The sequence below is a fragment of the Candida theae genome, assembly GCF_024610275.1.
Source record: "Candida theae strain CBS 12239 chromosome Unknown scaffold1, whole genome shotgun sequence".
In the NCBI taxonomy this organism is placed as follows: Eukaryota; Fungi; Ascomycota; class Pichiomycetes; order Serinales; family Debaryomycetaceae; genus Lodderomyces; species Lodderomyces theae.
This window is the reverse complement of record NW_026261439.1, coordinates 479,354-500,912: the sequence shown is the minus strand read 5'-3', so window position 1 is coordinate 500,912 and position 21,559 is coordinate 479,354. Positions and strand designations below refer to the sequence as shown.

The 21,559-nt window shown below is 41.0% G+C and overlaps 10 protein-coding genes across 10 annotated transcripts; 5 read left to right on the top strand and 5 right to left on the bottom strand. All coding sequences in view use genetic code 12, as the record gives it.

Moving 5' to 3' along the window:
* Positions 1-20: 20 nt before the first annotated feature.
* On the top strand, positions 21-2,039 carry RAD32 (DNA-directed DNA polymerase eta; the record flags this gene model as incomplete). Its single annotated transcript, XM_051752773.1, has 1 exon — positions 21-2,039. One exon carries the CDS (start codon positions 21-23, stop codon positions 2,037-2,039), a length of 2,019 nt encoding a protein of 672 aa, XP_051608369.1.
* Positions 2,040-2,099: 60 nt separating this feature from the next.
* KGF57_003360 (uncharacterized protein) lies at positions 2,100-5,357 on the bottom strand (the record flags this gene model as incomplete). Its single annotated transcript, XM_051752772.1, has 1 exon — positions 2,100-5,357. One exon carries the CDS (start codon positions 5,355-5,357, stop codon positions 2,100-2,102), a length of 3,258 nt encoding a protein of 1,085 aa, XP_051608368.1.
* Positions 5,358-5,623: 266 nt separating this feature from the next.
* On the bottom strand, positions 5,624-6,775 carry KGF57_003359 (mitochondrial 54S ribosomal protein mL38; the record flags this gene model as incomplete). The annotated part of the gene is made up of 1 exon (XM_051752771.1): positions 5,624-6,775. The coding sequence occupies one exon, from the start codon at positions 6,773-6,775 to the stop codon at positions 5,624-5,626; it is 1,152 nt and encodes a 383-aa protein (XP_051608367.1).
* Positions 6,776-7,009: 234 nt separating this feature from the next.
* Positions 7,010-7,741, bottom strand: CAP4 (Cap4p; the record flags this gene model as incomplete). The annotated part of the gene is made up of 2 exons (XM_051752770.1): positions 7,010-7,477; positions 7,676-7,741. 2 exons carry the CDS (start codon positions 7,739-7,741, stop codon positions 7,010-7,012), a joined length of 534 nt encoding a protein of 177 aa, XP_051608366.1.
* A 671-nt stretch (positions 7,742-8,412) lies between these two features.
* COX6 (cytochrome c oxidase subunit VI) lies at positions 8,413-8,924 on the top strand (the record flags this gene model as incomplete). Its single annotated transcript, XM_051752768.1, has 2 exons — positions 8,413-8,582; positions 8,642-8,924. The coding sequence occupies 2 exons, from the start codon at positions 8,413-8,415 to the stop codon at positions 8,922-8,924; spliced, it is 453 nt and encodes a 150-aa protein (XP_051608365.1).
* A 360-nt stretch (positions 8,925-9,284) lies between these two features.
* KGF57_003356 (uncharacterized protein) lies at positions 9,285-10,403 on the top strand (the record flags this gene model as incomplete). The annotated part of the gene is made up of 1 exon (XM_051752767.1): positions 9,285-10,403. One exon carries the CDS (start codon positions 9,285-9,287, stop codon positions 10,401-10,403), a length of 1,119 nt encoding a protein of 372 aa, XP_051608364.1.
* A 48-nt stretch (positions 10,404-10,451) lies between these two features.
* On the bottom strand, positions 10,452-13,941 carry KGF57_003355 (uncharacterized protein; the record flags this gene model as incomplete). The annotated part of the gene is made up of 3 exons (XM_051752766.1): positions 10,452-11,667; positions 11,760-12,554; positions 13,172-13,941. 3 exons carry the CDS (start codon positions 13,939-13,941, stop codon positions 10,452-10,454), a joined length of 2,781 nt encoding a protein of 926 aa, XP_051608363.1.
* A 155-nt stretch (positions 13,942-14,096) lies between these two features.
* KGF57_003354 (uncharacterized protein) lies at positions 14,097-16,367 on the top strand (the record flags this gene model as incomplete). Its single annotated transcript, XM_051752765.1, has 1 exon — positions 14,097-16,367. The coding sequence occupies one exon, from the start codon at positions 14,097-14,099 to the stop codon at positions 16,365-16,367; it is 2,271 nt and encodes a 756-aa protein (XP_051608362.1).
* Positions 16,368-16,400: 33 nt separating this feature from the next.
* KGF57_003353 (uncharacterized protein) lies at positions 16,401-19,268 on the bottom strand (the record flags this gene model as incomplete). Its single annotated transcript, XM_051752764.1, has 1 exon — positions 16,401-19,268. One exon carries the CDS (start codon positions 19,266-19,268, stop codon positions 16,401-16,403), a length of 2,868 nt encoding a protein of 955 aa, XP_051608361.1.
* Positions 19,269-20,134: 866 nt separating this feature from the next.
* DFG16 (Dfg16p) lies at positions 20,135-21,517 on the top strand (the record flags this gene model as incomplete). The annotated part of the gene is made up of 1 exon (XM_051752763.1): positions 20,135-21,517. The coding sequence occupies one exon, from the start codon at positions 20,135-20,137 to the stop codon at positions 21,515-21,517; it is 1,383 nt and encodes a 460-aa protein (XP_051608360.1).
* Positions 21,518-21,559: the final 42 nt, after the last annotated feature.

Genomic DNA, 21,559 nt, shown 5'->3' with positions numbered 1-21,559 from the left:
GTCTTCCCCCCCTCCAAAGGATGTCTGTCAAAGTCGAGAAACCACAAGACCAACCACAACTACTAACGTCTCCACACCCACAATCTCAATTCACATACAAGAACTTGCGCGACTTGAATAACCCCAAGTACGCGTACCTACTGCCATTATCAGCCATTGCTCTAGTGGACTTGAATGCCTTCTTTGCCCAAGTTGAAACGATCCGTTTGGGTCTTACTGAGGACGTCCCAGTGGTGTGTCAACAATGGAAGGCCATCATTGCTGTAAGTTATGCAGCGCGTAAGTTTGGAATCAATCGAATGGACACGGTGGAATCGGCAAGGGCCAAATGCCCTGATTTGGTCTGTGCGCATGCTGGAGTTTACAAGAAGGGTGAAAAGCATTGGGCATATGAAGAGGGCCAACCGGACCCCATAAATCACAAAGTTAGTTTGGACAATTATCGACGTGAGAGTAGAAAGATTTTACGGATTATTCAAAGCAAATTTGACTTGGCGGAAAAGGCAAGTGTTGATGAAAGTTATGTTGATTTGGGAAGACCTATTTATGAAATGCTCTTGAGCAAGTTCCCGGAGTTGAAAAGTGGCAATTCAAATGCTAGTGACGATGAGATACTACCGAGTATTCCTAGCAGTCTTCCACGAGATATACAATGGCGTGGAACCGTTATTGAGTCAGAAAAGGAAACAGCGGACCCACAGAATGCCCTACCACCACAGATATCTGATTGGGATGACGTAGTACTCGCCATTGGCTCAGAGTTGTTGCTAGACCTACGGCAAGCAATCTATGATGAATTGGGATATACGACCTCGGCTGGTTTAGCTCGAAACAAACTAGTTGCGAAATTGGGTGGTGGGTTCAAAAAACCTGATGACCAAACCATTGTCAGAAACTGTGCATTGACCCGGTTCTTGAACAATTTTGAATTGACTGATTTTACTGGAATGGGAGGGAAATTGGGCGAACAATTGATTAACCGGTTTGAAGTACCACCAGATCGAAACTCAATTGCATTCATTCGAGAAAATTATGATCTCAATATGATCAAAGAAGAAATCAAAGAGGACCAGGAGTTGGCGTTAAAGTTGTACAGGATAGTTCGTGGACTCCATCCCTCTGAATTGACAAATAAAGTGGAGATCAAATCAATGATGTCAACAAAGAACTTCCTTGGATCTAGGGGCTGGTCGTTGGCTGATGCTTATGATTGGCTAACTGTGTTTTCGGGGGATTTGAGCAACAGATTAGCCGACTTGGATAACGAGTCAATGGAATTGTCAACGACAAAACTTTCAAACAAGGAAAAGGGGGTATTGCGACGACCAAAGACAATTACCATTGGAGTAAGATCAGCATCATTTGTAAGACAAACAAGACAAATGCCAATACTGTTTTACAAAGATATCGAGAGAATGAGAGAATCAATCAAGAATTGTGGGTTCCAATTACTTCGCGATTACTTGGAATTCAATTCAAATATAAGTATACTTAACAACGGAACTTCTGCTCGTGAGTTGTACACGAGGGATCCAAAACTGGTGAGAATCATGGATATGCATAATTTGTCACTAACGATTTCGAATTTCGTAGCATTGAATGATTCTGCATTGATCGAGTCATTTGCAAAAACGGGCAAGACACAAGCAAATAAAGAGTTGATGGAAATCAATGCCGTCTCCAAAAAGAGAAAAATTGAGAGTGACAACAAGATTTCACCGCCCGTGATTAAAAAACCACACAAGATTTCGTTGGAACAAAAGGAAAATATTTCAAAGTTGTTTCACGACTATGAACGAGGGAATATGGAAAACGAAAGCAAATCTACATTGAATCTGAAATCACGCAAAAGAGCAAGCCCGCCAAACCAACCAGTCAAAAGAGACATTTTCAAAACATTGCAGAAAAAATCAGCCAATTTGCTCGACAGTCTACTACAAGATATGTACTGTCCTCGTTGCAAGACTTCCATTGAGGATCCCGTCGAGCATAACGACTTTCACATTGCCATGGAGTTGTCAACGAAATGGAACAATTGAGGGGGGGGTACAGCTTACTACTTATTCAATACATATTTATTCAACCGCATCCCTTGTAACTCAGCCATCCATCCTCGACGCAAGGTTCATAATCCTTTCCTTGTCGCGTTTACGGTTTTCTTGCTCTCTAACAACAGACTCAGCAAATACATTATCAGACGGTAAATTGAGTTGCTTGATTTTTTGGTTTTTGCCATTCTTGGTCAACAAACCAAATGCCACGGTTCCGTGCTTTGTAGCGCCACCACCAGTGGATCTCTCTGAAAGTCGAAGCTGACTCGGAAGGGGGAGCGACTGTCTAAAAGAGGGCGCTTTAGTCAGTTGCGTTGCCAGGAGCTGCAGCTGCAACAGCAGCAGTAGTTGTTGCTGTTGTGATGATCCATACGACTCAATCATAATTTTTTGAAATTCTCGATCCAAATCCTCTTGGAATTTCTGCTCGGCTTCAATTCTGGCCCGTTCCGCCTCTGAAATATTATTTTCAGAAGAGGGAACCCTGGATAAATCCTCGTCATCATCATCATCTTCTTCTTCTTCTTCTTCTTCTTCCTCTGACTCGCCACTATCTTCATCGTCACTATCGCCATCGCCATCACTCTCCTCAGCATCGCTTTCGTCCTCATCATCCTCGTCGAAGTCTCCCTCTGCTTCACCGCCGTCATCATCATCATCATCATAATCATCATTGTCATCATCGTCAGCACCACTATCCTCGTCTGAGCTGACATTTGCAGAGATAGCTGTCTTATTCGCTTCAATTTCTGCCACTTCATCCTCCTCCTCCTCCTCCAACAACAAAGACTCTGCTTCCTTCCTTTTCTGCATTGCGCCGCCCAAGCTTGTAAGTACTTCTTGTATAGTGTCGTATCTTTTCACTGTAGCAATGCTCTTGTATTTCTTGAATAAATCATCCAATTTGAATCTGACATCCACAGGGAAAGGCGACTCTTTACAGTACATGTAGTACTGAAAGAATGTCATAAACACACCCAAAAGGTCCTTGTTGATATCATTTCTTTTCTTGATACTTGCAGCACGAGTTGGCGATTTCCTTTTGCCAACATCAGTATCCACAAATATGGATCTAAGCGATAATAACAACAAGCAACACATTTGAACTCTGAAGTAGTTATTTGGCAAGTCAATCTCAACATCCCAATTTTCGGGCAATGGTCGATTTTGAGGATGACCATAGCAAACGATTCGGTACAACATATCATTAATGAGCCTGAAATTGATCACCTTTGAGTTATATAGCTCTGACAAATACTTTACCTGCGCCATTCGAGTTCTATTCATCCTAAAGTCATTCAATTCCAAACCACGAATAATGTCTTCGAGTACAGTGTCAACAGAACAAACGACCAAAGATTCGTTCTTTTCTCCAAACGCCAGTAAAATTCTTGCAAGCGTAGGGATATTGTCGTAGTTTACCAAATGTGGCTTGGAGAAGCAATCGAGCATAGTTTTGTATTCAGCATTGCCAAGCTGACAAAATTTGGCCCTGAATCGCTTCACAACAAGAGACCTTGTACCTGGATTCAACTCCTCTCTAAATATTTTTTGTATAAAAATCTGTTTTGGAGATAGCTCCGGGCCCGTTCTAAATGTCTGTACTTTTGTGACTGGAGGCTCGACGGTGATTAACAAATTATTAATGGCCAACTTGTCATTTACATTCAAGTTTGACTGCTTCAGCTTTTCCCTTAGCAAATCAATCATTTCTCGCATCAACTCCTTGCTATCTGGATCGTGTAGCAAGAACCTTCCCACATGTTCATAGAATACAGTCAAGATTTCGATGTTATTTGTCGAGGTGATGTTCAACGTCAAACTGCGAATTTTGTGAAACACAACGTGCTTTGGTATCATTTTAAATTTGATTAGTTCGACGAAAAATAAAATGTTCTTCACGTTAAGCTTATTTCGATGGATTTGAGATCGGAACCCTTTATCCAAATATGTAATCAACTCCTCAATCAATTCGGATAAATTAAGCTCGTTGATTTTCAAAAATCGGGTGTAATACTTGAGATTATTCACTGTAGACGTCTCAATGAAAAATCGCATAATTCTGTTCTTTGTGGCTTTGTTGTTCAAGTTCAAATTATTGAACTCAACAACTAGCTGCTCCAAATTGTTGCCCCTAACATCTTTCAATCTGTCCAAGAACTCTTGAATCTTTTCTCCATCTTTATGGGACTGCGCGGATTTATGTTCCAAACTTTCCGGGTGGGCTTCCAATAACTCACCCAACAGCGGAATGACCATATAAAAGTTTTTTTCCTTAAGGTCCTCCCAAATGCCAGATTGATCGTCTTCAGCACTTGCAGTCAGCTTTACCACTTCAACAGAGGCGTCCTTCTCGTGTCCTTCCTCCACTTCATCGTTCAAGTCATCTGGCAAAGGCAAGTTGCACACGTGAGATAGAAAAGTTGCAACATTCTTAAATTGCTCAAACAACTTTATCTTTTCATCCAATTCAGATTGCTCCTCTTCCTGAATTCGCCCAGTTCTTATGGACGCCTTTTTGTTACGCACATCTAGTTTTTGCACCTGCTTTTTGACCTTCATCATGATGCCAAAGACAGCCTCCGTGTAAATGTAAAATATTTGCTTTAGCACACGCCTGGTATCCAGAGGCAATAGTTCACTGTCACTAAAGATGATATGACCAAATCTTTTCAAAAACGATTGCACTATACTCAAGCTCCTTCCCAGTTCTAGCTCAAAGTTTAGTAAATACTTCAACAACAAAGTCAATAATGGTTCGTTTCTCTTTTTATCTAACGAAAAGCCTTTAATCACTTTGGAGTCCAAAACATCCAAGAAGTCGGCACCCGTATGCAAAGCACCTACGATATAAAACTCTCCCATCAAACGCATAAAATTCTTTTGTCGGGATAAACGAGATGAGTCTTCCTTTTCTGCCACTTCTGCTTGCGATGGGTTCGTCAAAAGAACCAATATTTCATTCAACAAATGACCGGTAAACTGTTTGCCAAACCTCTGGTGTAATGCAGATACAACCTCCACTGCTGCATTGATTTCATCATTTTTGGAAACCTTGCATAATCCCTCCACAAGTGATACAATAACTTCTGACAAATACTTCTCTATCGAAACGGAGCTGATGTCCTTCAACACATTAGAGTATTGTTCCTGGTTTAGTCCAGTTTTGACCTTTTTGATGAATGTTGAATTTTTCTTCAATGATGAATCCAACTTGGTTGCAAGAGGAAATTCATATTCTCCTGCCCAGGATTTTGAGTTTAGCTCCAATAATTCTTTCCGTCGCTCATCAAATTCAGTTGTCATTAGTTACGTTAATGGTTATTGCATGTGATATAACTTAGCGTTGTAGTATGAATAAGATCACAGTTGAGTTGGTTGTAATTTAGAAGATTACTATAATTTTTTTTTTTTTTCTTTTCGTTTGATAATATCCGAGTTTCATAAATCGCAGCGAATGGAAAGGCCGCTTGGGCGAAAGATTACAAGTTGGTATTACGAGATGAAAGCACTCTTACCACTACATAGACCAATTATGGACTCTATATACAAGCTTTGGTTCCGATGTGGTGTTAAAGATTTATCGGGTCCATACTCCTGGCCTTCTCATAAACACGTCCTTCACCAAGACCGTACATCTTTCTGATTTCAGGCACACTTCTGTCGTATGTTTGTCTCCAGACGTGAGCTCCAACAGCGGTCAATCCATGGTTAGCAGCAAATTCCCTAATGTCGAAATTTTCACTAGATTCGGCCAAATCACCAAGTTCTTTTGTTTGCCTGAAAACCCACAAACATGCTCTTTGAGCTGGGGCATTCTTCTCTGGTGCTAATGGGACATACTCTTTGAAAGTGATCTTTGGGCCCACTGTCAACAATTTCGATATATTTATCGAATTATCGACATTATTGAGCACAACATTTTTCAAACCGTAATGTAAGGTAGTTGTAAACGAGTTTGTTCTCAAATCAGGCGTATCTGGATTCACTAATAAGACGGTGTACAAGTTGTTATTACCTTCGACTCGGTCAAACTCTTGAACATGTATTGTTGGAGGTTTCGAGACAGCGAAAGCTGGCAACAATGCACCAGGAGTCACCCATTTGCTAAACTGCTCATCTGTATTGTGCGTAAATTTGATTTTCACGTCCGCCTTTGGTACTAGCGTGGGAAGAGTATCGGGAATAACATGTAGCTGTTCTAATCTTTGCATGGTCACTAGCAAGTCATAATTCTCCCATTTTTCCTTCAACAAATGTCTGTATACTGGTTGTGACTTGTCCAAATGTTCGGGGTCCATAAATTCGGCATTGTATAAAACTTCGGGGTTTTCAATCTCAGCATCTACCAAATACTTGTCGATCTGGTTCCTGAGAGCCAATGCATCTTTATCTGATGTCGTATTTGCAAGAGATTTCTTCAAACGATGCACAACTTGATACTTCGATTCAGCGTCTCTCTCCAAAATCTTGTACGCCATTTGGAAAGTTTCATCTATAGCAACAGGAGAGTGGTATGCTGATCTATCCTCTTGGTTGATCAATGACGCGGGGCCCTCTTCCGGATTTCCTTCCCCAAACAAGGTCTCCTTGATATGTTCATTGTTTAGCTGCAATGATGCAGCTCTTTCGGAAAAGTTGGTCCAGACTCCATTGACTTTAGTGCTCTGACGTCTTCTTAGAAGTAGAAAAGTACTTCTCAAGCTTGTCCCTGTGCTCTTCATGATGTGGGTAGTAATATCTTGCACTTCTGCAATTGTACTGATTCGAGATTTTTCAAAAATTTTTTTATTTTTTTTCTCTCTCTCATTTGTCTGGCGCTGAGAACCAAACGAAGAAGACGTAGGGGAACATGGTGATAAAAAAAAAAATAAAAAAACACTCTTCAGAGTACTACAAACGCAACCGCGTCAACATCACAACTGTCCATCAATCAAATTACATATAAAGAATAAACATTATTTAGAACTAAATGGGTCCGATAACGAATCGTGGTGCAGTTGAACCAAATCTTTTCCCTGAGTCAACTCGATGACTTTCCTTTGCAAAACCATGACATAGTCCTTCAACTGGACATTTTCGTTATTTAAGTTTTCAATCTTTACTTTCAACTCATCGATCTCTTGTACCTTCTTCTCCAAATCTTGAACATACTTCCCTCTTCTTTGCCTGAAAGCCCTTTGGGCATTTCTATTTTGCTCTGCTCGTTTGGTGAATGAGGATATCTGCTTTGGATTGTATTTCAGATTATTAGATTCTCTCGATAGCTCCGGGTCCGTTGTGGCGCCATCAATACTGGAAGAAGTCTCAATGATTGGTGACTTTTCATTCACAGAGATTGATTCCAGTGACCTAAAAGCTAAAGTGTTTTGGTGTTGTTGCTGCTGTTGCTGCTGCTGGTGGTGGTGTTGATGAAGATCCTCGTTCTTTGTCTGCCAATTAGCGTAATTCATGTCGATACTGGTCAGGGCTGTGATTATATTTTGGCTGCAAAGTGAAGTCGTGGGTGATTTGAATGCTGACAAAACGATTACTTAATTGCTGAAAGTGACGAGATTGATGAAAACCACAACAAGGCGAATAAGGTCGTGCAAAGTGTGTCAATTTGGTGCATAAAAGTTCACCTTTGCTACAGCAATGCCAGCTCCAACGTCCTGAATAGGACTGAATAGGACAACAACAGAGCACATGACTAGTACACCTTCACGAGAAGTAAAGAAGTTGAGTGTCGAATTTGTGGTTTATCAAGAGCTTTAGGCAATACGCATGCAGCTTGAATACTTTTTTCCATATGCTACGAATTATCCCCATTCCGATATGGAAACATATGTCCCCAAGTTTATCTCTCCCTAACTACTTGAAAGCACTGTCTACCTTTACCAATCTGCTTTAGACAAATTATGATGTGCCAGGTGAACCACAAGATATGCATCTGAGATCATATGATCTTTTGAAAACCAAATTACTGCCTATCAATCTCATGAAATGTGCGTTATCCTGCATATAGCGTCTCTCAAATGTACTATTTTGTCCAATAATTGTTATGGTAAATGATTTTACCATACTGTACACTGATGATGCTACCAATATCTTCTCTCTTTTCTTACATTTTTTTCTATTTTGAGAGCTGGAAAAAAAAAATTGTTACCAATAGAATGGACAGAAACACTACAAGCTCACAACGCCCATTTGATTGCAACAGTGAATTGATCGTTAACACTAGCCAATAGAGAATACAGTTTGCGGAACCCATTCATTCAAACTTCAACAATAATTCGGTAGTTTTACATTCGCCTCAAACACCAACGATACTGCAAAATCATCTCGTAGTCCTAGTTCCATTATCACTATTTATTCCAGCATGATATCTTCAACCATTCGTTCAGCATTAAGATCAAGATTGGCAGTCCAGACTCCAAGAATCTCAAACGCCATGAGATTGGCTCCAATTGCCAGACCAACTTTCCAACAAAGCGTCAGATCGTACTCCTCTGATCACCAAGATGAAACTTTTGAAGAATTTACAGCTAGGTATGTATTACAGAGAGACGCACTCTCTTACTATAACCGTTACTAACATTTTATCTTAGATACGAAAAGGAATTTGAAGACGCTTACGATTTGTTCGAAGTTCAAAGAATTTTAAACAATGTATTTTCTTACGATTTGGTTCCAGCCCCAGTTGTTATTGAAAAAGCATTGCAAGCATGCAGACGAGTAAACGACTACCCAACTGCCGTCAGAACTTTCGAAGCGTTGAAACACAAGGTGGAAACTCCAGAACAATACGCTGCTTACTTGGAAGAGTTGAAGGACATCAGAAAGGAATTGGGTATCGATTTGAAAGAAGACTTGTATGGAAATGAAGCCTAGGAGGGTGGGGTCTACATCTGCTCCAACTGTGTGTCAGGCCAAAAAATAACTGTAACTTTTACTTCCGTACTATTATAATGCAAGCATATAACTAAGGAAAAGGGAATCAATTTGTATAGGTATTTGCAAAGATTCAATGCCGACAATAAGTGCAAAAGAAGACACCTCCGTCGAAACTCTGCCATTAAACTCTGTCAGTTAGCTTTCAACTTGCTTTTGACTTCTTCTATTTGCTTCCAGTGCATGATCTGACACGCTACCAAACTAGTAGAAATTTCAGCAGCCTCTCATTGTATACACGAAGGCTAACCTTAGCAAAGAATTAAACGCCACCCCACACTACTCCTACGAAACATAGCTATGGGAGTCTACATACCGCCCCCTAATGACGATAACAACGACCGAGGTGAATCCAAGGGCAAAGCCAACAACAAAAAGAACGTGACTAGCAACCCTACCAATCCCCTCTCAACTTCATCATCCTCCGCCTCAGAGGCGACTACTATTGTAATACCCAACCCCAAGTCGCTCATACCGCATAACCCCAGTGTTGGCTTGATATGGGGTCCATTCACCCCGTCTCCAGATAATCGTCCAGCACTTTGCGCAATGATTGGTTTACAATTTGTCTTGGGTGTCGGATGTTTTAAATTTGCCAGAAATCAACTTAGACATCGACTTGTGGCAGTGCCAAACGGCCCCCCACGATCCGTGAGAAGTGGCTCCATATTCAAGCTGGTCGTCTTTGCTGCAGTTGGCTCAACCGTGATATTTGGAAGTGGGTTGGAAATTTCTCGAATGTTGTTGCCGTATGATCCATGGTATGAGGAAGCACAACACTACAGGAAAGTTGCCATTAAGAATGGCGATAAGCCAAGCTTGTGGTTTGGGGCTTACAGATACTACCAGCCAATGTCGCTCAAGAAATGGACAGAACTATTGCACAATTGGTTTGAAAATGTTAGTCAAGAATTGGAAGAGCCCGAAGGATTCCGTAATTTGTCAATTGAGCTAGGAGAAAAGAATAACGTATTAAACACCGGAAACCGTGGCACCGGGTCAGGTCTTTTGGAGCAGTTAAACACCAGAGGCAAGTACAACGAGATACATGCAAAGTTGAAGGACAATAACGACCAGCGATTTGAGCACATGTTGAACAATGAATTGAAAGACGTTAACGAGCTAAACAAAGCCGAGAGACTTGACTTGATATTGGAAGGGAAAAGCAACTTGGTAAATGACAACTTTGCCAAGCCAAGTATAACATTGGGGACGCATACGATTGATGATGATGACGAGTTTGAAATGGTTTGGCTCAATTTTGAGCCCTGGGACGAACTCAAGTTGGAAACTGATTACGATATAAGGCTAATACCAAGGTACGCATTGCCCAAAGAAGAAGAAGAAGAAGAAGAAGAAGAAGTCAATGCCGTGAAAGGTCACCAAAACAGCCAGACGTCAAGTCATGAAAACTTATAGCATTCCGAATTATATATATTCTATATACAGCTTTTCTTGCTTCTTTCTTCAAGACCTCTCTCTGATCAAGTCGTCTGCCCATTTCAACGCATCTCTATCAGCTTCATTCAATGCTGGCTTGTTGTATTTTTCCAAGTGCTCTCTCCACTGAATTTCCGCTGGATCTTGATCAGGCTCCACCCACTCGAAGCCATCACCTCCGGTCATCCAATAAGCTTGAAATTTCAATTTCTCTAAATCATCCTTGAGCTGCATCAATCTAATTTTGTGACCCTCACGATCGTACCCCGGATTCAAAGTATCTACATTACTGCGGATCTCCGGTGCAGGTCGACAAATCTCCTCAGTGATAGCTGGATTGGACTCTCCATTGTTCAAGCTCCTATCAGCCTCAACGATCTTGGAGTTGAACAACATTTCATCTGCATGCTTGAACCAATGCGAATAGAATGACCCTCGCTGCCACGTTAAGTAGTCACCTCCCGAGCTAATGAGTTGTCGGCCAAACTTAACAATAGCAACAAAAAAGCTTGAGTTTATGATGTATGTCAACAAAATCGAATTGATTGCTCCTAAATGGTCCCATGACGGAGGCAAGATCCCAGCATCAATCATAGATGTAACACCAAATTTGGTAAAAATGGTTATTGCCGCCGCGGTTGATATAAGTTTGACGATACCGCTTTTGAGAATGTTACCTTGGTGCGCGATATAATTTGGGTGACCAACAGTAACGTCAGATATCTTTATAGCTCTTTGAAAGTCGGCATTATACAATGCGTTTCGAAGCGGAATAAGTGCAACCAGTCTATCTATAATAGTTTGTGGGTCCGGATTAAGCTTGTAGTATTCATTGATGAGTTTGAGATTCAATGTTGAGGGTAAGTTTAAAAGCAAAAGTTGCTTCAACAACTGAGGTGAAAAATCGACCGTCTTGTTTGCAAATACTTCGTCTATTAAATTCTTGGACTGCTGTGATAAAATGGAATTTGATTCTAGTTGATCCTGTAGTGGATATGCAGGTTGGAGGTTTTTGATGGAAGAAATTGCTTCAACAATCTCTTTGTTGGTGGGATTACTCGGGAGCGATGCTTTCACTTTTCTGTGTAGCGTGTCATAGTCATTGATATACTCGTACGAAGTTCGTGACGAAAGGAACCGGGTAGAAAAAAAGTGATTCACTCGCGATCTTAGCCCAACCTGTCCACATCTGAGCATCTTTGATTTGTACTGCTCCTGGCTCTGTTGATGAAGGTTTGATGATCTATAAAAAAAAAAAAAATTTAAAATAACCTTTAATAATGCACACGGAAAATGTATTTGGGTATCTATAAAATGATTGAACTAAAGTAAAACAAACAGAGTAAAAATGGGCTTGCTGCCAAATAAGATCCACCATTTCCAGACTGACTACTCACGGAGCCTGAATTTGTGGACGAGCCTTGACTATCACTCGACGCAGTTGACCTCATAACTCTTGTTGTAACAAATGAAAGACTCTTGGTGGTATCGTCGACGGCTGTGCTATCGTTTGAGCTGTCAGTAGCACCAGTTGCCGCAGTGGCTGCAGTGGCTGCAGTGTCTGCTGCTGCTGCACCTGCTGGGGTTGTAGTTGTTCCTGTGGTAGCTGTTGTAGGAGTGGTCGCGGCTGCACCGGCTGGAGTTGTGGTGGCTTTCGTGGTCCCTGTTGTACCTGTAGTACCTGTAGTAGCCGCGGCCCCTGCTGGAGTTGTAGCTGCCCCTGTGGTGTCTGTCTCTGTTGCAGGCGTGGTGGCGGCTGCACCGGCTGGAGTTGTGGCTGTTCCCGTGGTAGCTGTTCCGGTTTTCGCGGTGCCGGTAGTTACTCCTGTTGTTGCAGCACCAGTAGTTGCAGTATCAGTAGCAGCGCCTGCAGCAGCAGCAGCAGGGGTTGTGGTTGCTGCCTTGGTTGCTGCTGTATCAGTACCAGTACCAGTAGTGGCGGTATTGGCGGTTGTAGCTCCAGTAGTGGCTGTATTAGCGGCTGCAGCGACAGCTCCAGGTGCGGTAGTTGCAGCTGTAGTAGCCGTATTAGCAGTGGCAGTATTAGCGGTAGCGGTGTTGGCAGTGGCAGTATTAGCAGCTGCGGTATCAGCTACTGCTGCTGCAACTGCATCGGCTGCTAAGCAATAACTGCAAAAAAGAGTCAATATGGCAACTTTCTTCATGGTATGTAAACGAATGTGTATGAATGCTGGGGAAGGGTCCAGGCGGATCGAGAAAGGGGCTGAATGGGTACTATAAATCAAGCCAAACTTTTGTTTACTTTGAGAAAATCAGGCAAACAGGGAAAGTGAAATTAAAAATTAAAATCAAAATCAAAATCAAAAAAAAAAGAAAAAAAAAGAAAAAAAAAAAAGAAAAAGGAAACATAGCTCCTAAGAAAAAATTGGAATATGACACAAACTCGTATTTAAGGGGGCTCATATACCAATCTAAGATATTATAAACCTTGAAGTTCTTAACCACTCCATATGATACAACAAAAAATGTCATGACATAATTGCATTGACTCACCATTTGCAACTCTTTCCCATCTGTCGAAGAGCCGGTTGTACTCGCATCCTCAAGCATGTCACGTTTCTGCGCGACAGTGTAAATCAACACGTCCTGAATAACACAGCCGCTTACACCAAATAGATTACGCCTTCTTCTTCTTTTTCCTCTGTCTGCAATCAGGACAGTACCATATATCATCTGGCCCGGGAGCGGCGGTAATCCCCACACAGCTCCAATGAAACCATTCATACTTACAATCATCATTATCACACCCAATCATCTCACCAAAAGATACTCTTTGACAAAAACAATAAAGCTTGTTGTCTGCATCTTCTCCCTGGGGACCATCCATGTTCGTTGGTATATCAGCTGTAGACCCACTTAGCGCCAATGATCCAGCATCATAGCCAAGTGTGTCTTCCACTTCTTCTGAACGCAATCTTTTGGTTGCCCTGTTTGCTGTAGCTGCGGGTGTAGATCCCACAGAAACAACTCCTTTGTTGGCAGCTTTCCGCTTTTGTCCCTTCTTCACTGGCTCCGCTGCCGGAGTCACTGACAATGCGTTTCGTGGGGTTGGAGTTGCCGACAACGTATCCGAAAGGCCGTTCAAAGCATTCAAGTATTCGTCCTTTCTAGTTTTCTGTACATCTACTGGAGCATCGAGCGGGGGCAAGAGCTCATCTCGTTCTAGTTTGGTGATGTCTGTTTCAAAATTGAAAAGGTGCTTCGAGACTAAAAATAACGCAGTGTTTGCAAGTAGTATCTTTTCTTTCTGAATCTTTTTAAGCTGCTTCACATCCTCCTCTATCTTGTTATACAACAGCTGCTCCTTGGGGTGCTTTGCGAGTGTGCCATTAGCTCTTATGAATTTGTGGATCTGGTTGTCTTTCGCTTGACATTGCTTTCGAAGTTCAGCTGCGTGAATATCCTTATTCTTGATTTCTTCAAGTAAATGTCGTATTTCCAACGGTAAGTTGGAGAGATCTTGCGTGTATTTATCAAGTACCGATGATGTATCCATGATGAAGATCAATTCCAAAGTTGATAAGTGTTTGTCATCAACGGTTGAATTTTTTTTTATATATTTTTTTTATTTTATTTTTTATTTTATTTTTTTTTTTGGCTTGTTTTTCGTTCCGTTGTTTGGATTCTGGATCATTCTGTCTACCTTACGAAATGTCGGAAAACGAACTTGTCAAGAACCTCAACAACTTGAAGTTGACTGATACTGGGATAGACGTGGCGAATGGCGATAAGTACGATGAGGAGCAGAAAAAGCAGTTGCGGATAAATCTACAGGACACCAAAGATAATAACTTTCAAACTCTTTCGCAGCAGTTGGTAGACAATCCAACCCAAGTATTGCTATTCTTGCAACTTTTGAATGACAAGTCAGGAACAATATTAGTCAAATTGATAAAGCATGGTAACGAATCTTACAAGTCAGTCGTTATGAGCATCTTATCTGCTATTCGTGGTATATTGATAAAGTCATCCAGGCTCAAAACTTACTATTTAAAGGTGTACATTTCAGTCATTACTCAATTCAAAATCACAAATGCTCAGCACTTGAATTTGTTGTTGACCTTTATCGGAGGTAACAAAGAGATCAACAATGCTGTTCTTGTCATATTGGTTCAAGATTTGGATTTGAGTAAACAGGAAACTGTTGATATAGTGAAGGAGTATTTACAATTGCAGCTGGATGAGCAAACATTGAACGATGCTGACTTGCAAAACTTTATGGTGACTCTTGAAGTCTGTTTCCCAATTCTCCCGCAGATTTGCTCAACCATTTATGCAAATGCATCCACTAAGCAGCACATTCAGAATGCATTTTCAAACCAAGGCGAACGTAATGTGTCAATGGTACCTGTATTGAAATGTATTGCAGCATCTTCAGTTTTGGACAATTGTCGTTCATTCACAATTCGACACTACTACTCGCAATTGCTGAATTTATTGCTGTCCTCGCAGGTTCGCATACGAATTTTATCTGCGTTGAGTGTGGCCAAACTATGGACGTTTCTACAAGCAGAGCAGAAATCAAAATTGAAGGTTACAAACCTCGCCAAAGACTTACTTCTTTACGTAACTGAGGGTGATGACTTTGAATATATCGAGTATTCTTTAGAAGGTCTTGTATACTTGAGTTTGTTTTGGCAGGTTCGAGATATGATCAGGATGGATGTATCTTTTGTTGAAAAATTGATTGAAATCTTGCACACTTGCTCAACTAAGGAATCTATTAATACGTCGGTACAGTTCGGCATTTTGTCTCTTTTATCCAACATCACGGAACTTAAGCAGCCTGACTCACAAAGTACAGCTAAAAAGTTAAAAAACGTATCAGCACCACAGATGGGCTCCAACAGCAACGAAGAAAATCAAGACAACGTCAAACTTTTCAATAAACAGTTGGTTGAGCAATATGAGATTATTTCCAAATTGAGTGCCATCAAAACCTACCAATCATCGAGTAAGAATAACTTTAACCAGATATTAAGCATAATTTTTAACTTGTCGACGGACCAGGCAAAGAGCGTGCGTGTAGCTCTTGTCAAACAGGGTGCTTTGGTGCTTATCATGAATTTCTTGGTGAGCAACAGTACCATTGAAAAGACAGGACATAGAGTCGTTGCCGTGCCATCCAATATAGGTGGAGGAGAAACCCTTGATCAAAGATTCAAAGCCTTGAGGAGCTTGGCGCGGTTGTTGATATGTGTTGATCCCCAAACCTCATTTCAAAAATATGATGTCAAGTCCGCAGTTCCTTTCCTTGTTGAGCTACTTGGTCCTGTCGCTTCTGACCCTTTCAATACAAAACAATCATACTTGCACGAAGTGACTTTATTGGATGGTTATGAGTCGTTGCTAGCTTTGACCAATATCGCCGCCACGGAAAACTCGGAGACAAGAAAATTACTTGTATCGCAAATTGCTCCCTACATCGATGAACTAATTGTTCTGAAAGACCATATCCAAATAGCCTCATTTGAGCTTTTGAATAATTTGATCAGTGAACCGATTTTATTGGCTAAATTTTTCAACATTGAACAACTTGCAAATAAACAGAGGTTGGAGATCGTTGTGAAGTTGTTGGACTCGGACAATTTGAGACTACAGGCTGTGATTGCGGGGTTTTTGGTCAATGCCACAAATTTTGATGTCATTGCAGATGTTCTCGTTGAATCCAAACCATTCTTTAACAAATTGTTGGAAACAATCATCAGTATAATTAGAGAGCAAGTGTCACAAGATGACTTGATCAACCCAATATCGTTCTTATTGGTGAATTTGGTATACGCATTAGCCAACAAAGACGAATCACAACTCACGAGCCTCAAATCGGATGAGCTAAAGTCCGCATGTCTTTTGGTTTTGAAGAACGGGTCTTCCGAGAGTAAAGAGGCAGTGGCCAGTGTATGGAGTTTAGTTGATTTCTAAATACTCGTTTAATGCTAATCACTCAACCATGATTCAAAAGTTTATAAGTCTTTGTGCCAAAGTCCCCGTATCATGTTCGACACTGGATATCGATTGTCGGATTGTTTGTGATGCTTTGTCACTCTCCAATTGGACTTTGATAGCCTTATGTAAACTCGTGAGATATTCTGCAAAACCTATTCCATTTGTAGCCTTCATAGCGCCTCCAAATGCATCTTCTCGCAATAGCTCTTTGAAAGTAAACTCAGATCCATCAATGCCCTTGCGAACAATTTGAATTGACAAAGAATCAACACCAACAATGTGCTTGTTGAAGAACTGTACTAATTTACGGGCTTGCTGGGAGATTTCTGATGGTAAATCGGGCAACTCATCAATGAAAGCATCAATCTCATCAACGCTTTCGTACTGATCACCAAACACGTCTTTTATCAACATGATATTTGCTTCGGGATCAATCCAAACGTATACCCTAATGCCGTCGCATAGGATATACACTCCCCTATCCAAACTCTTCATCGTCAAGTCCTTATACTGGGGGACAAGGGTGAATCCTGTTGCTTCGTCTATAATTCCCTCTTCTGGAGTCAACGTGTGTAGCTCAGTCAATGCGGGATACAAATGATACATCAATCTCTCCAATGGCATATTCAACATATTGAACAAATCAACCAATCTTGCGTCTGCGGATAATCCGGTGGATGCGTTGATCGCATGTGTCTTCAAAAAACTCAAAATATAAATTGGCAAATGCTTTAACGAGTCTGGAAATAGTAAATTATTATTCATTACCTTGGCACGGTTGTGGCCGTATTCAGTCATTGCTCGATACTGGGAGAAAACGTCAACCAATCTCGTATTGAGAGACTCTCGCAAGGAGGCCAAAGTTTGCTGACCAACGAAATTGAGGGAGTCTCTTACCAAGGTAGCAACTATGGCATTTTCATCAGCAAAATGAAACACATCTTCCAACTTGTTAGTCACTGCCAAAACCAAATTAATGACTCGAACTTTCCGTTGGCCATAGATGTCAGTATAAAGCAATGCAGCTTGAAAATGGCAGTCCAACTTCCGGCTCAATGTCCCATCATACTGAAGCAATACAGTAAACGTATGGTCCTTATTCAATACTGGAACCACGGGATCTTGCACGGACCCCAAAATACTAGCATCCCTTACAGACGAAGAAGTCCCGTAGTAATCTATAACTTGCAACCCATTGGAACAACGCAATTTCAATTGTCCTTGATATCCAGTTGTCTTTGCAACTGAGTTTTTGAACTTTGCAATAAACAAACGGCCGTCTCTCTCGTAATGTAGGTTTGGCCAACGTGTCAACTCTCCTCCAGTTGCTGAAACCAAGAAACCAATATTGGAGAGATCAACTGACGTATGAGATGCGATGTGAAGATCCAAGCCAACACTCTTTTCAACAAACTCTTTGGTCAAGTTTTTATAATACTCGTTGTCGGGTAAAAATATTTTCCTTTCCACCTCTGGCGCCGGAGTTCTACCGACTGCTTTGTTGTCCTTATATTTCAATCCTCCAGGACCCCAAGAAGGAAGGTTCGACAAAACAGAGACGATTTTACCCCCACCGTGCATTTCCAAGCATAACGCTGCAGTCTTACAAGCAACAGCAAAGCACGGCTCCAGATCAAATACTCGGGTCTCAGAGTTGCATAATTGCTCAAGATAGTTCAATGCATCCTCTATGACAAGTCGGCTCTCTTGGGGATCGGCAAACAAACCTTCGTCAAATGGAACAAAAGGATCATCGAGGTCGGACGAAATTGATATTTGTGTTCTTTCGAGATTTGCAGACAAGTTGAAAAAGTGTAATTTTTTGTCAAAAGCCATAATGGCTATTTTGTAAGGAGCTGTATTTTCAGCTGTGCCATCATTGTAATCATATAACGTGGCTCTTATGGACTCACTAACCAAGACTGGTAGGTTCTGTTTGATGCTATTTTCCGTGATATCAACCATAAACACGATATGAAATTGATCCGGATCTTTCTTGCTGCCTCCAAAGTTGTACTCCTTTGGAACACGCATATCGTACACACTCTTGTGCAATTCTGGACGTACGAACTTGTCAATTCTAAAGCCTCTAGCGTCAAGTGCCGAGGCATATTCAGGGGGCACTTCATTGTTGGCAAATTGGCAAATATTACAAATAAACCTTTGGTTATGAGTAAATTGCATTGATGCATTTACATAAGCCCGGCATCTGTGACATCTCAAGGGACCTTTACTCAATGGGTCATCATCGGTCGATGTAGCCTCAGGATTGATATCATTTTGAAAATCAACCGTCGGTACAGGCTCCTCGGTCTCCAAGAGTGGAGCAAATGGTCTGATTGTGACTGCAACGGGTAACTTTGTTGCCAGTCTCAATTTTTCTGACTCCGGGACATAATACATCGTGGAGCGCATATACTTGGACGATGCGGTACCCTGGTCTGTGAAATGGAATTGCACTCCTGCATCCGGTGGAACCGTTTCAGAAAATGTGAGAAAAGACTTGTAGTTTCCGTCCTCGTTGGGTGTATCATATTCCTTTTGTTGTAAGTATCTATGTGCTTGTAATGACGGCACAGATTGTTGAACATTAGGTGACTCGTAACTCATCGAGATGGGTTGAGATTGAGACGGAACATGTCCGGCTGCAGCTTGCAAATCGGGCACATCATCTAAACGTGGGGCCTGAAAAAAGTTTGGTGTGGTTGTGGGTACTGATGTAGGGGCTGCCGTTGGTGCTGCTGTTGTCACTGGAGAATTAAAGTTTGTGTGAAATGCTCTTCTTGATCTCTTTTTGTTTGACTGAGGGTGTTGCTGGCTATTAAGGTCTAGTGCTTGTAAGTTCGGCGACAAGTCATTGCCATTACCCAAAGACATTGTCAAATTGAAATAATTATTGTCGCTGTGCAACGATATCTTTCTCCTTGTCTTCTGCTGTGCACGCTGATTGTAAACCGGTGGGAAAGACCTGTTTTTTTGCTTTCTGGAAAATTATCCGAATAAACTAAATGAAAATTGAAAGCTGCACGTGAAACGGAGATACAACAGCGAAACTACAAAAGATATGACCGACAAGAAAAATTTGAAGAGAGGAGAGAAAATAACCAAGAAAATTTTACCAATACAGTTTGTGCCTTACATCACATGTGATATACTGAGGTGTGACTATGTGCCAAAGTAGAAGTCTCACATCATATTACATAGACTTGTATAGCTAAGTCGTCTATACCATAATTGTAGTACCCCCAACCTTTCGATTGTACTTCTTATAACATCCTATGTTTTGCAGACGGGGGAAAGAAAGAAAACAAAATAAAAAAAAAACAAAATAAAATAAAATAAAAAGAAAAAGAAAAAAGTGAAAGCCAAATTTGATTATTTTCTTGAACAAAGAAAAGCAGAGCCAAGCGTATTTTTTTTGCACATCCAAAATTATACAGAGAAGTATAAAAGACAAGGCCTTTACTCATCCTTTTTTTGCAAATGTTTCTGCTATGTCGTTTGAAAGTTATACACCCCCTTTGGATCCAGCGATGGGGAATAATTCACTCGCATATCTACTGCACAGCAATATACCCATCAACTGTTCGGTTTACTCATTGACCAACGGCACCATAAAACTACTTGACCATTATAATCAATCATGGAACAATGCAACTGACCTTCACGAAATGCTACCAGCATACTTCATCACCAACTGCTCTATTCCGCGTCTTATTGAGTTAGTTTCGGAGTACGAGAACATGACCTCACAATACAGTCTACAAGATGGTTTTTCATACAAATTCAGCACAAGTCCATATAATGAACGAGATAACGGTGATACTTTTATTGCCCTCCTTTTCACGCTATGTGGTTCGTGTGTGTCCAGTTGGATGTTAAGTTTGTTGTTGTATTTGACTCAGAAACATAGGAAAAAGCCATGGTTGGCTCAAGTCACGACAATCTTTTATGCCATATTTACCAGTGTGTTACTTGACAGACTAACTAAAGCAGCTGAAGTTGAATATTATGACGATAACTTGGACATTATTAATTTAAATTATAAGCTTTACGACAACAATGTTTATCGTATATTGACGATTTTGACGCAGGCGTTCACTATGCTGTCTTGGTTCCAAATTATTCAACGACTAGTACGAGTAAAGTACAAGTTTGCTACTTTAATTATCAACTTCATAATTATGGGAGCGTATATTGCCGTTTACGTATACTTTCAAGTCCAGTTCACCACGCGAGATTACATAAATCAGGAGTTTGAAAATTTCTCATTATATTATCGTTGGGATATTGCATGTACTGCTTTGAGGCTAGTGGTGATTTTTTGGTTTCTTGGTGTGCTTGCATATTACACAACCATTGTTAAGAATCCACGGAAAATATGCTATTCAAGGAAGTTGCTACCTTTGGCCATCTTGGTTTGGTTTTTCTTTGTCTTGAACATTGTCTTGAACATTCTTTACATATCACTATTCAGAAAGCGGTGGTTGGTAAGAACATGGTTGGTTCTTATTCCATGCTTGATAGACGTCATTTTGTTGACAATTATTTGGGAATGGATTTACAATATTTGGATTCTTGAGAAGAGATGTGAACTTATGAATGTTCTTGGAAGGAGAATAAGTTATGAAGATATTGTTAGTTTCAAAAATAACGACTCAGCCAGGAAAGCTATCAATCTAGGCAATTTTGTGGATTGGATAATCAGCAAGTTCACAGGTCAAACGACAATCAACCATGTGGAGGAGAGGTCGGATGATAGCTTAAAGGAGTATTTCACACTGACAAATTCTGAAGGTTCAGAAGAAAGGGCTATGATGTCTCGCACGCAGGATCGTGACTCAAATCAGGGGGAAACCCACCCAATACCAAACTATCACGAAACCTCCATCCCACTACACCATGTCAGGCACAATTCAAGTGGTGGTGCACGAATAACACAAGCTGATGGGATTGACCCCAGTCCTATTTCAGGTCACGAAAGCGAGCGCAACAGCCAAATTTTCACAGGCAATAATGACAATTTTGATGACGAGTACGTGAACGACTATGAAATGTGGAGCGATGACGATGGAGGGCTTAGTATGAACGGCAGTGGTGGCCACAGAAACGTTGGCATGAGCTGACCTAGCTTATTTGTCAAGATATAATAAAATCATTTCACAAGC